This window comes from Oncorhynchus kisutch, linkage group LG4 (genome assembly GCF_002021735.2).
Source record: "Oncorhynchus kisutch isolate 150728-3 linkage group LG4, Okis_V2, whole genome shotgun sequence".
Classification (NCBI taxonomy): domain Eukaryota; kingdom Metazoa; phylum Chordata; class Actinopteri; order Salmoniformes; family Salmonidae; genus Oncorhynchus; species Oncorhynchus kisutch.
In genome coordinates, this window is record NC_034177.2 from 55,025,733 (window position 1) to 55,040,178 (window position 14,446).

The window sequence follows — 14,446 nt, forward strand, 5'->3', positions numbered from 1 at the left end:
ATTACAGCCTTGAGTCTTCTTGGGTATGACGCTACAAGCTTGGCACACAAGTATTTGCGGAGTTTCTCCCAATTTTCTCTGCAGATCCTCTTAAGCACTGTCAGGTTGAATGGGGAGCGTCGCTGCACAGCTATTTTCAGGTCTCTCCAGAGATGTTTGACCGGGATCTGGCTGGACCACTCAAGGACATTCAGAGACCTGTCCCGAAGCCACTCCTGTGTTGTCTTGGCTATGTAATTAGGGTCATTCTCCTGTCGTTGTCCGCTGAAAAACATCCAAAGTAAGATGCTGCCACCACCATGCTTCACCGTAAGGATGATGCCAGGTTTCCTCCAGACTTGACACTGGAGGCCAAAGAGATAAATCTTTGTTTCATCAGACCAGAGAATCTTGTTTCTCATGGTCTGAGAGTCTTTAGGTGGCTGTTGGCGAACTCCAAGCGGGCTGTCGAGTGCCTTTTACTGAAGGAGTGGCTTCAGTCTGGCCACTCTATCATAAAGGCCTGATTGGTAGAGTGCTTCAGAGATAGTTGTCTTTCTGGAAGGTTCTCCCATCCCGAAAGAGGAGCAGGAGCTCTGTCAGAGTGACCATCGGGTTCTTGGTCACCTCCCTGACCAAGGCCCTTCTCCCCCGATGCGACACAATCCTGTTTCAGAGCTCAATGGACAATTCCTTTGACCTCATGGCTTAGTTTTTGTTCTGACATGCACTGTCAACTGTGGGACCGTATATATACAGGTGTCCAAATCACGTCCAATTAGGGCTGGTCAGTATACCGTGTTTTGTGATATACCGGTATTGATGCACAGACCGGTTTGGATTTTTACTTTACCATCTATACCGATATTTTAATGTTGGTTTGCTTTGGTTCTTAATATAAATCTACTAGCATTCTATAATTACACTATCAGCTTGTGTTTCTTACATCTTCAAACAGCTAGTTTGTATTTTCTTAGCAAGTTGTTCCTAAATCTTGTTAGACACTAATGCTAATCGCTAGCTAGCTAATAAATGTACTGAGTAAGAGCAAGCGTAATTAGTGATTGTGTAGACCTAAATCAGCATGTTGTTTGTTCAACAGTGTCTTCTTAATTAAAGAGGTAAACGCAAAGCAAGAATATGTTAGTAGCTAAGAGAAAACATTCAATGTAGCCAAAGATTTTAGGGTCCCCTAGGAAACACCTATCAACACATTAGTTCCTACCCTGTCACAATAACTACTCCTTGGCATTTTAATTTGTTGTCATTTCAAATGCTGTATTAAAAGTGCCCACTATTATATTCTAACTATATAATTAGAATAGACATTATATTCCCATGATTCCAACAGTTAACTCAAGTGTTAACGCAAGTCAAATTGCAACATTTGGTTTAAAATATGGCCCAGATTACTTGCCCAGATCATGCAGCCCTATGTGGCGGTGTGGAAATTATCTCAAATGCAGACACTTATGAAAATGATGAATTTTTTGGGGTTGATGTTGAATTGAACAGTATTAAACAATTAGAATGGAGAAAGACCCATTAAAATCACTTAGAATGTATGTGTTTGCACCCTAGGGTAATGCCCTACTCAAAGCAAATTTAGAACTTTTATTATTAAAAAACATAAAATTACTGTCAATCTTTTTTTAAATATAGCCCAGCCCTATGTCCAATCAATTGAATTTACCACTGATGGACTCCAATCAAGTTGTAGAAATATCTCAAGGGTGATCAATGGAAACAGGATGCACCTGAGCTCAATTTTCGAGTCTCATAGCAAAGGGTCTGAAAACGTATGTAAAAAAAAGGTATCTGTTTATTTATATTTTTTTATACATTTGCAAACATTTCTAAAAACCTGTTTTAATTTTGTCATTATAGGATATTGTGTGTAGATTGATGAGGACAATTTATTTAATCAATTTTAGAATAAGGCTGTAAAGTAACAAAATGTGGAAAAAGGGAAGGGGTCTGAATACTTTCCAAATGCAAATGTATATTCTGCTTGGATAGTTCCATCTATGCCACTGGCTTAGTCCTATTCTTTAACTTAGAGTTCCTTTTTTTAGGATCCTCCCCTTTTTTAATATTTTTACCTAAAATGACATCCCTAAATCTAACTGCCTGTAACTCAGGCACTGAAGCAAGGATATGCATATTCATGGTACCATTTGAAAATAAACACTTTGAAGTTTGTGTAAATGTGAAAGGAATGTAGGAGAATATAACACAATAGATCTGGTACCATAGTACAAAGAAAAAAAAACGATGTATTTTTGTATTTTTGTTGTATCATCATCTTTGAAATGCAAGAGAAAGGCCATAATGTATTATTCCAGGCCAGCTGCAATTTATATTTTGAACACTAGATGGCAGCGGTGTATGTGCAAAGTTTTTGACTGATCCAAATGAACCAATGCATTTCTGTTCAAGATGATGTATTAAGACTGCCAAAATGTGCCTAATATGTTTATTAATAACTTTTCATGTTCAAAACTGTGCACTCTACTCAAACAATAGCATGGTATTCTTTCACTGTAATAGCTACTGTAAATTGGACAGTGCAGTTAGATTAACAAGAATTTAAGCTTTTTGCCAATATCAGATATGTCTATGTCCTGGGAAATGTTCTTATTACTTACAACCTCATGCTAATCGCATTAGCCTACGTTAGCGCAACAATCCCGTGGATGGGACACCGATCCCAAATAATCAATTATTAACTTGTCAACAAACTGGAATCAAATGTGAAATCAATCAAAGCTTGAAATCCTACAACACTAGCCCCCTTTTTTCTAAAACCTAAAATTGTTCTTCGGCTGTCCCCATAAGAGAATCCTTTGAAGAGCCCTTTTAAGTTCCATGTACAGTAGGGAGTTCTCCACAGAGAGTTCTACATGCAACCCAAAAGGGTTCTACATGGAACCAAAAAGGGTGCTCCTATGGGAACAGCCGAAGAACCGCTTTGGAACCATTTTTTCTGAGGATGTAGGATGATATCTACTGTCTTTTTTTAGTTGAATCCTGGGATAAATTGAACCAACAGCTGCTGCTGATTTTTCGAAAATGCAATAGGCCTAGATAGTATTATTGATGAAATATGATTACATTGATAAAGTTTGATTGCATTTCATTAGCTCTATTAAAACTACCCTTTGGAACGACTTATGAAAAATACTATTTAGTTTTAAAGTGGAGATCCCTCAACAATCAACAATCTCACAATAGCCCATTGGTAATAGTCAGTGATAAATGCTTGGTCAAAACCCTGCATGGGACCCGGAATTGGATCGCTGTAGATAGATTTGATATGCCATTTAGCAGACACTTTTATCCATCGCGGCTTACAGTCATGCGTTCATACATTGTACATGCGTGTGTGGTCCCAGGAATCGAACCCACTAAGTGCTATGCTTAACCAACTAACCTACAGGAGATCAACTTGCCAGTAGGAGGTGCTGTCCAGCCTATAGTTTTCCCTGCCTTCCTGCCTTTCCAGCCTAGTGGTTAGAGTGTTCGACTAGTAACCGAAAGGTTGCAAGTTCAAATCCCTGAGTGTGTCAAGGTACGAATCTGTTGCTCTCCCGCTGAACAGGCAGTTAACCCACTGTTCCTAGGCCGTCATTGAATATAAGAATTTGTTCTTAACTGACTTGCCTAGTTAAATAAAGGTAAAATAAAACAAGTTCTGACATTGTTAAACTGTGTGTACGTGTGTGTGCGCACTCATGTTCTCTCTAAATATACAGTTTTTAACCTTCATTGACTGACTAAACCCTCTCAAATCATCTTAAATTATAGTCTCATGGGGCATATTTTTGGTAGATACAATTTACAGTCCAGAGACATTTGGCATATATTTTTTTAAGAAATTGAAAATATTGAAAGGTTATCAACACGTTTCCCCAACAAACTTGCATAGGTAAAAAATATTGAAATTAGAGATATTGACAAAGTAAAATGTTGGAAATAAATTGTACTGTGTGGGTCAGATATAATTACTGAAAAGATATTTGTATTTTGTATTTATTTTTAGTGAGAAATATGTTTTTCTTGAAGGCCAAAAAGCCCATGTACAGATGACAATTCCCCTGTCCCCTAAAGCCAGCCATATTGAGGTCAGCCAAGGACAGACAGATGTGTGTGCTTGGCTTCATATCAGAGACAACTAAGAGCTACGTTATAAACAGGTCAGTTTATAATGACACAAATCTGTATCAGACGAGTCATGTTAGAGACTCATACAGGACAGATAACTAAAATACATAGCCTAGTTTTTATCACATTAAAAAGACAAATATTTCATAGCGTCAGATCTGCATAAACATGTGTTGAAACATGTATTTATTTTGGTCCCAGACCAAAACAGAAACTGAAAGCACACGTATCTGAATCCGTTTATTAAAATATGCAATACGCAAAACATTACAGAATCCCCAATGACCTCATTTAGTAATGATGATTTGCATCGTCATATGAATTTGCACATTTAAAAAAAAAAGTCATGTTTTCAATTACATTTCCCATGGTTTCCCAATCTGATAATCCAGATTTGTAGCCAGGCAATATGACTCTCATTCTCCCCTCTAACCCTATGGTACGAAATGTTGCCAATTGGGATGTTGCAATTATAGCATGCTCCACTAAAGTATAGATAGTATAATTTATGCCAAGTGTTGGCTTTTGTATCTCTCACGACTTTGTCAGAAACCCTCTAGTCTTTATGATTGTTCAACAGAACATATTTTTGTATTATGGAACTATAGCAATGTTTACAGGGTTGACTTGAATTAGATCTGTTTACTCATTATAGTTATTAATATAGATCTCACAACTTGAATTATGTAATTTTGTATTTATCCTTTATTTAACTAGGCAGTTAAGAACAAATTCTTATTTACAATGACAGCCTACACCGGCCAAACCCGGACAATGCTGGGCCAATTGTGCACCACCCTATGGGACCCAATCACAGCCAGTTGTGATACAGCCTGGATATGAACCAGGGTGTTTGTTGTGATGCTCTAACACTGAGATGCAATGCCCACGACCGCTGCAGAGAATATGTGTGTTTATTTATTATGTTTATAGCTAAGAAGATACTCATCCAATGAAAAGTGTACTCTTTTATCACTGGCTGACTTTGAAGAAGGAAAACTGACAGCAGCTGATATTGTAGATGATCTACTGGCCTTCATGTTATACTGTTTATAGGCCTATACATGTAATGTAGCCTATAGGGCTGTAAATGGTGCTCTATAATATATTACTGCTATGCAAGCTCTTCATTAGCCTACAATAAGCATGAATTAATGGATGTAGGCTATATGGCTAGGTGCTGTACATCCTTTCAATGAGCTGGACACCTGTTGACTGTAGACCTGTAGTTTACATCAAACGCGTGCATTTGACATCACAGGCATCCTTCTCCAGACGGTGGTCGCACACAGACACAAAGGGTTGTTGTGTACAACTAATTCAGCGCTTTAGAGTAGCGGTGTGTAAATACGTGGTAGGGGGCAGCGGTTAGTGTTATGTTCAGTAAGACATTCTTATGCGGATTGGTGCAAGAGAGAGAGAACTTTACATAATTACGTGCATGCTTTTTTACGTGAAATGCTCCGTTAGAAGCGAGTTCCGTTAGGTTAGAGGCACATCTTTAAGCGAGCGGGCAGTAACGAGTAAGTAGGTCAGGGATATTTGCACTTTATTTGTATGAAAAATCGCAATCAAGATGGTGTCTTCCCACCCTTTACCGAATGGCTTCTCGGAAATTGATGTGTTCTCTTTAGGATCTTGTCTACTCGTTGAGGGTGAGTGTCACGTTTTCTGATGGAATTCTGTCATAAATGCGGTAACTACAGTATGCTATGTTAGATCTGATGCTCCTTGGTCAGGAGGTGGTGGCCTGTTATGCTCTTAAACGGTGCCGGCAGTGTTATGTGACTTGATACAATATAGATGAAGTGCTGATGTTGGCCAGGAAATCACATGATATATCCTAGAATGTCACAACATTATTGTTTAGAAGCACTTAAAAAGAAAACGTGCCTGCTTTCATTTTTCAGGGAATTTGCGGCTTGGTTTTGCGCACTGTAGCCAAGTACCTCAACTCGGAGTTGAGGATTTGAGCACAGACTGAAGTTGTTTTAAATTAGCCTCCTACTCCTTCCAGTCACTGCAGTGAATACTTAATGTAAATGATTAAACCCTTACATGCTGACCACACCAACGTGAGCTTTGCAAAAATAAATATACACACACGTTATTCAATCATTGCACCCACACTGCTCGCGCGCCTACAAGCGTCTGAGTTTGCCAGGCGCAAAATAGAAGTTGCTTAAAAACGTATTTGTGATAGGTGGGACATTAGCATCCCGCCTGGCCAACATCAGGTGAAATTGCAGAGCGCGAAATTCAAATTAAATTACTATAAATATAAAACTTTCATAAAATCACAAGTGCAATACATCAAAATATATCTTAACTTCTTGTTAATCCAGCCGATGTGTCAGATTTCAAAAAGGCTTTATGGCGAAAGCAAACCTTGTGATTATCTGAGGACAGCGTCCAGCACACAAATGTATAACAAATAATTTTCAATCAGGGAGTTGCGACACGAAAGTCAGAAATAGCCATATAATAAATGCCTTACCTTTGAAGATCTTCTTCTGTTGGCACTCCAAAATGTCCCAGTTACATTACAAATGGTCCTTTTGTTCGATAAAGTCCTTTTTTATATCCATAAAAACTCAGTTTAGCTGGCGCGCTTCAGTCAATAATCCACTCGGTTTCCCTCTTTCAAAATGCATACAAAATGAATCCCAAACGGTACCAATAAACTTATCCAAACAAGTCAATCAACGTTTAAAATCAATCATTTGGTACCCTAATACGCAAATAAACAATACAATTTAAGACGGAGAATCGTTATTGTGTTTACCCGGAGATAAACAAAAAGAACGCGCTGACTCGGCCATGCGCTTGGAAACTACAGCCAAAATGGGAGCCACCCAGAGAAATTACAACTTCTCCCTCATTTTTCCAAAAACCAGCCTGAAACTCTTTTTAAAGATGGTTGACATGTAGTGGAAGCCCTAGGAACTGCAATCGGGGATGATTTCGCCCTATTATAAAAGTGCCAGGCATTGAAATCAGTGGTATGCTGAATTAAAATAAATAAATAATGCTTTGTCCTCGGGCCATTTCTGTTCTGTTATACTCACAGACATTATTTTAACGGTTATAGAGACTTTAGAGTGTTTTCTATCCAAATCTACCAATATATGCATATCCTAGCTTCTGGGCCTGAGTAGCAGGCAGTTTAATTTGGGCCATCTTTTCATCCGGATGTCAAAATACCGCCCCCCCCCTACAAGTTATTAACACCATCTGAAATGGATGCGCTTGTGCGCAAATTGATTTTGTTCCCCCACACCAAATGCGATCATGACAAGCAGGTTGGAATAGCAAAACAAACTCTCTACCAATTATATTAATTTGGGGACAGGTCAAAAAGCATGAAACATTTATGGCAATTTAGCTAGCTAGCTTGCAGTTGCTAGCTAATTTGTCGTATTTAGCTAACTTGCTGTTGCTAGCTAACTTAATTTGTCATAGGATATAAAACATTGAGTTGTTATTTTACCTGAAATGCACAAGGTCCTCTACTCTGACAATTAATCCACACATAAAATGGTCAACCAAATAGTTTCTAGTCATCTCTCCTTCCAGTCTTTTTATAAAGTCCAAAGAAGAACAAAACTGGAAGGGGGAGAGATGACTAGAAATGATTTGGTTGACTGTTTTATATGTGGATTAATTGTCGGAGTAGAGGACCTTGTGCATTTCAGGTAAAATAACAACTCAACGTTTATGTCCCAGGCCAAATTAGCTAGCAACAGCAAGTTAGCTAAATAGAACAAATAAGCTAGCTAGCTACATTTCCATAAATGTTTAATGCTTTTAAACCTGTACCCAAATTAATGTAATTGGTAGAGAGTATGTTTTGATATTTCAACGTGCGTGTCGTGATCGCATTTGGTGTGGGGGGACAAAAATCAATTTGCGCACGCCTGGTTTCGGTATGGTGTTACTGTGTACCTATGTTTGTCCTCTGTTGTTGCCATACTTTTTAATCAAACATTATCCAAATGTGACTTGTTTCAGGAAAGATGGCTTATGTCACTACAACACAGCAGAGGCAATTGAAAGTAAACCTTTTTTTTTGTTTTATCAAAATGTGTTTTTCTCACCTGGAACTGCCTTCATTCTCAGAACAAGAATAGGCTGACGAGTTTCAGAAGAAAGTGATTGGTTTCTGGCCATTTGGAGCCTGTAATCGAACCCACAAATGCTGATGCTCCAGATACACAACTAGTCTTAAGAAGGCCCGCTTTCTTGCTTCTCTAATCAGAACAGTTTTCAGCTGTGCTAACATAATTGCAAATAGGTTTTCTAATGACCAATTAGCCTTTTAAAATTATAAACTTGGATTAGCTAACACAACGTGCCATTGGAACACAGTAGTGATGGTTGCTGATAATGGACCTGTGTATGCGTATGTAGATATTCCATTAAAAAGCTGCTGTTTCCAGCTACAATAGTCATTTATAACATTAACAATGTCTACACTGTATTTCTGATCAATTTGATGTTATTTAAATGGACAAAAAAAATAGCTTTTCTTTCAAAAACAAGGACATTTCTAAGTTAACCCAAACTTTTGAATGGTAGTGTACACTTTCAGATATATGTTTCTAATTTTATTTTATTTTGTAATTATATTCCCATTAATTTGTAAATAATGATCTTGTTGTGAGTTTATTTTCCTGTAATAGTGAATACAAATAAGCTAAAGTGAAGACGTTGTCAGCTATATGATCATTGTTTGAACTGGCTAGCCAGCTAATTTAACATTAGCTAGTAAGCTAACAAGCTAGAAACATACAAAAACATTGTTTAGAAAAGTTGCTTTTAGTTGCCTGGTTTGCTAGATTGACATATACTAAATTCATTTCTAAACGGATGGGTTTATTGGTGTAAAAATACACCAGCTATGCTATTTTGGACCATCAGGCTGCTGATGTCATGCAGCCTGTAGTTTTTGTGTTAATACTTTTTAATAACGAAAATGTCAAGTTTAATGTCGGACAACAATAGAATGTTCATGATGTTATTGCGACAACCATCTACAGACATTGTCGATAGACATAGTATAAAGACTAAAGACACACATAAAGACTACCAGCCTTTAGTCTTAAAATCTTTGGTTGTTTAGTACACTATTGTTCTCACTCTGTTTAGCACATGGCCTCACATGTGAATCCTTAAAGAGATGGGTGGGGCTAAGACTTAAGAGGATGTGAACGATGCTGAATGAGTGTAGACAAAGAATAGCTCTCCAGTAGGTGTACCAAAACATTCAAGGGCCATTTTCTCAAAATTGTATCAACTTTCAAAACAGAATTACTTTCCCATTGTTCCTCAACTCTAGTGTATGATATACCATTTGCTAGCACTGAGTCCCTTACCAATGTTCCCACTAAGCTGCGTGTGTGCATGGTCGCGCACCTCCTCTAGGACTGCCTCGCTGAAGAAATGCCAGACCTTGCAGAGAAGCAAGAGATTGAACTTCATGAGTTTGCACTATATAGATCAATGTTTTTTCTGTGATCGAATCAACGTTATATATCAGACCCTTATCCATGCAACAAACCAAAACAAATCTAACTTTGCGAGATTGAGTGTGATTTTGTTGGAGGCAGAGCTAGAGCACAACAGAGTACAATTCTATTGGAGGTGGTAGCCCATGAGCGGTGTTTCAATCACCCATGAATGAATGTGCTTTTCAGATCAGTTCAGAGCGCAGAGCCGCCCGAGCGTGTGCACATTTGTTGAAATTCTTTGCTAGTTAGCAAGTTATTAGCCCAGTCATAGATAAGTATAGGTCAGCAATGGGGAGTTACGGCTGCCTACAAGAGCACAAATCGTGTAGGCTACATTTCAAGCTCATTGAAAAGCCAGTCAGGTAAAAAGCTTAGTCTTAGTTAAAGTGTTGTATTTTGAGACAGTCTTGCATATGCAAATAAGCCAATAGGCAGAGGGGTAGCCTACATCGTCTAATTCTCTGTATGGTAATAATTACTTTTATTTTGTAAAGGGGTTTCTTGCATCATACAGCACAATACAATGCAATTTACAGTCACCTATTTGGCTCATGGTGTTACAGACCAAGTAAAACATTTTTTTTAATGTAAAAATGTTTTTAAAAGTCTCATGCAATGAACACCTCATAAAGCCTATCTCTTGGAAATCAAAAGCTATTTCCACGTGAAAATGTTATTAGATTTACTCCATTGGTTTTGTTAGTAGGTCTACATTATGCTCAAATAGCCACAATAGCCCATTGGCTACTGCCTAAAACTGTAACAGTACAGCCTCAGTGTTCACTGTAAAAAAACAAACATTTAGAGGGAACATGGACTCTACTTTTATCCAATGCACAGTACCAGTCAAAAGTTGACAACTACTCATTCAAGGGTTGTTCTTTATTTTTACTATTTTCTACATTGTAGAATAATACAGAAGACATCACAACTATGAAATAACACATATGAAATCATGTAGGATAAAAAAAAGTGTTAAACAAATCAAAATGTATTTTATTTATTTCAATGTAGCCACCCTTTGCCTTGATGACAGCTTTGCACACTCTTGGCATTCTCTCAACCAGCTTCATCTGGAATGCTTTTCCAACGGTCTTGAAGGAGTTTCGACATATGCTGAGCAGAGCATCTGTTGGCTGCTTTTCCTTCATTCTGGGGTCGAAATCATCCCAAACCATCTCAATTGGGTTGTGGTCGGGTGATTGTAGAGGCCAGTTCATCTGATGAAGCACTCCATCACTCTCCTTCTTGGTCAAATAGCCCTTACACAGCCTGGAGGTGTGTTGGGTCATTGTCCTGTTGAAAAACAAATTATAGTCCCACTAAGCCCAAACCATATGGGATGGTGTATCACTGCAGAATGCTGTGGCAGCCATGCTGGTTAAGTGTGCCTTGAATTCTAAATTAATCACAGACGGCAAAGCGCCATCACACCTCCTCCTTCATGCTTCACGGTGGGAACCACACATGCAGAGATTATCCGTTCACCTACTCTTCGTCTCACAAAGACATCGTGGTTGGAACCAATAATCTCAAATTTGGACTCATCCGAACAAGGATATATTTCTCCCGGTCTAATGTCCATTGCTTGTGTTTCTTGGCCCAGGCAAGTCTTTTCTTCTTATTGGTGTCCTTTAGTAGTGGTTTCTTTGCAGCAATTTGACCATGAAGGCCTGATTCATGCAGTCTCCTCTGAACAGTTGATGTTGAGGTGTGTCTGTTACTTGAACTCTGAAGCATTTATTTGTGCTGCAATTTCTGAGGCTGGTAACCCTAATGAACTTAACCTCTGCAGCAGAATGAACTATGGGTCTTCCATTCCTGTGGCGGTCCTCATGAGAGCCAGTTTCTTCATAGCACTTGATGGTTTTTGCGACTGCACTTGAATAAATGTTCCCGTATTGACTGACCTTCATGTTTTAAAATAATGGACTGTCGTTTCTCTTTGCTTATTTGAGCTGTTCTTGCAATAATATGGACTTGGTCTTTTACCAAATAGGGCCATCTTCTGTATACCACCTCTACTCTGTCACAACACAACTGATTGCCATAAATGAACTTTTAACCAGGCACACCTGTTAATTGAATTGCATTCCAGATGACTACCTCATGAATCTGGTTGAGAGAATGCCAAGAGTGTGCAAAGCTGTCATCAGGACAAAGGGTGGCTATTTGAATCGCAAGTAGAAAATATATTTAGATTTGTTTAACACTTTTGGTGTTATTTCATAGTTGTGATGTCTACACTATTGTTCTACAATGTAGAAAATAGTAAAAATAAAGAAAAACCCTTGAATGAGTAGGTGTGTCCAAACTTTTGACTCGTACTGTATGAAACACAATTTCAAAAATTGCTACAGAAGACCTAATCGAGCCGGTAGTTCACAAATACAACTGCCGACTGTTTCCTCATTGCTTGTGCTCTAAGATGGCAACTCAGCACAAATCCACATGTGCCAATTGAATCTCAACAAGGAAACAGTTAATGGTTGTATTTGATTAACATTTTATTAAAACGTATGGATTTTAGCAAACAAAGGCACGCTACAGAGGACAAACTTAAGGGTTTAAGTATTAAAAGTCTGCTCTCAACTTCGTGGGTGAAATCATTTTGGAGTACTTTGCTATGCGCACTGCCGCTGTGTTTATAGCCTTTTCTGATATATGTTCCCCAAAGGTCTTCTGGGATTCTTCCTGAATGCTGTGACAGTCGCTGCTTTCATAAAAATAAGAGAACTGAGAACCCCCAGCAATTTCCTAGTTTTTAGCTTGGCGTTGGCTGATATGGGCATCTCCGCGAATGCAACCATTGCCGCTTTCTCCAGCTTTCTGAGGTGAGTGACGTAGAATAACCTACTAATCCTTTCCATCACCTAATTTACTTTCTACTCACACTGACTCATTGTTGCAACATTTTCCACTGTGAAATACCATGAATTGAATGGAATATGGAATATTATATACCAGGCTTCTCCAACTGGGGAGGCAGGGTAGCCTAGTGGTTAGAGCATAGGACTAGTTAGCGGAAGGTTGCAAGTTCAAATCCCCAAGCTGACAAGGTACAAATCTGTCGTTCTGCCCCTAAACAGGCAGTTAATCCACTGCTCCTAGGCCGTCATTGAAAATATAATAATGTTCTTAACTGACTTGCCTAGCTAAATAAAGGTAAAATAAAAACTGGCCTGCAGGACAAATTTGGCTCACAAGTGGTTTTATTTTGCCCCCCCCAATTGTTTTAATTCAATCAATCAATCACATTTATTTATAAAGCCCTTCTTACATCAGCTGATGTCACAAATTGCTGTACAGAAACCCAGCCTAAAACCCCAAACAGCAAGCAATGCAGGTGTAGAAGCACGGTGGCTAGGAAAAGCTCCCTAGAAAGGCCAGAACCTAGGATGAAACCTAGAGAGGAACCAGGCTATGAGGGGTGGCCAGTCCACTTCTGGCTGTGCCGGGTGTAGATTGTAACAGAACATGGCCAAGATATTCAAATGTTCATAGATGACCAGCTGGGTCAAATAATAATAATCACAGTGGTTGTCGAGGGTTCATCGGGTCAGCACCTCAGGAGTAAATGTCAGTTGGCTTTTCATAGCCGATCATTCAGGGTATCTCTACCGCTCCTGCTGTCTCTAGAGAGTTGAAACAGCAGGTGGCACGTCCGGTGAACAGGTCAGGGTTCCATAGCCGCAGGCAGAACAGTTGAAACTGGAGCAGCAGGACGGCCAGGTGGACTGGGGACGGCAAGAAGTCATTAGGCCGGGTAGTCCTGAGGCATGGTCCTAGGGCTCAGGTCCTCTGAGAGAGAGAAAGAGAGAAAAAGAGAGAGAGAGAGAGAGAGAATTTCAGGGAGCATACTTACATTCACACAGGACACCAGATAAGACAGAATAAATATTCCAGATATAACAGACTGACCCAAGCCCCCCGACACATAAACTGCTGCTGCATAAATACTGGAGGCTGAGACAGGAGGGGTCGGGAGACACTTTGGCCCGTCTGACAATACCCCTGGACAGGGCCAAACAGTCAGGATATAACCCCACCCACTTTGCCAAAGCACAGCCCCCACACCACTCGAGTTAATTGTTGGACATAGACTTAAAAACACCAGGAATTTAACTCCAAGTGATTTTTATTTAAATCTGTTCCCAATAAGCCCACGCATAATAGAGAGACACTTGATCATTTACAAATGTAAGCAAGGTTTGAAATTGTTATGTTTTAGTCAAACAATATATCTGTTTTGGCTTCTTGCGGTCAATTTGCAGTCTACAAAGTATTTGAATTATGTTCTGGCCCCCCGACTATCCGCTCAATAAAAACTTGGCCCGCGGCTGAATCTAGTTGATGATCCCTGTTCTATACTATTCCTACAATAGTCTATAGTGGAGCAACGCAAAGGAGGTTGTCACTCTCTCTCGCGCTCTCTGACATATTCCAGTCAATTGGTTCATCAATATCTCTGCGTAGTGTTAGTGTAGTAGATCGATAAGGCCGGGGCAAAGACCAACAGGGTTTAGGGCATACAGTACATGTAACAGACCTCCCCCCCGGGAGGTCTGTTACTGTGCTGTGTAAAGGCGGAGGATTTAGAACTCTGTAATCAAGGGGGAGGAACGATGACGTTGCCGTCTAGGTGATTTAGGATGAAAACAGGCACCGGATTCACTTCACATTCAAAATGGTTATTAATGGATGACTGAGGTCAATGCAAAAGATCAGAAACAAGACCCTACAGTCTAGTTCTATGCTCTACCAGTAACCATTGGTTGTTGAGCATTGTAAAA

The 14,446-nt window shown here is 39.3% G+C and overlaps 1 protein-coding gene across 1 annotated transcript in view; it reads left to right on the forward strand.

Moving 5' to 3' along the window:
- The first annotated feature begins 5,397 nt into the window (after positions 1-5,397).
- Positions 5,398-14,446, forward strand: part of LOC109888741 (RPE-retinal G protein-coupled receptor) — a 31,527-nt gene continuing 22,478 nt past the window's right edge. Inside the window, exons 1-2 of the mRNA XM_020479911.2 lie at positions 5,398-5,798; positions 12,331-12,487. Coding sequence (XP_020335500.1) covers positions 5,720-5,798; positions 12,331-12,487 — 236 coding nt within the window. The 5' untranslated portion in view covers positions 5,398-5,719. The remainder of the gene's footprint in view (positions 5,799-12,330; positions 12,488-14,446) is intronic.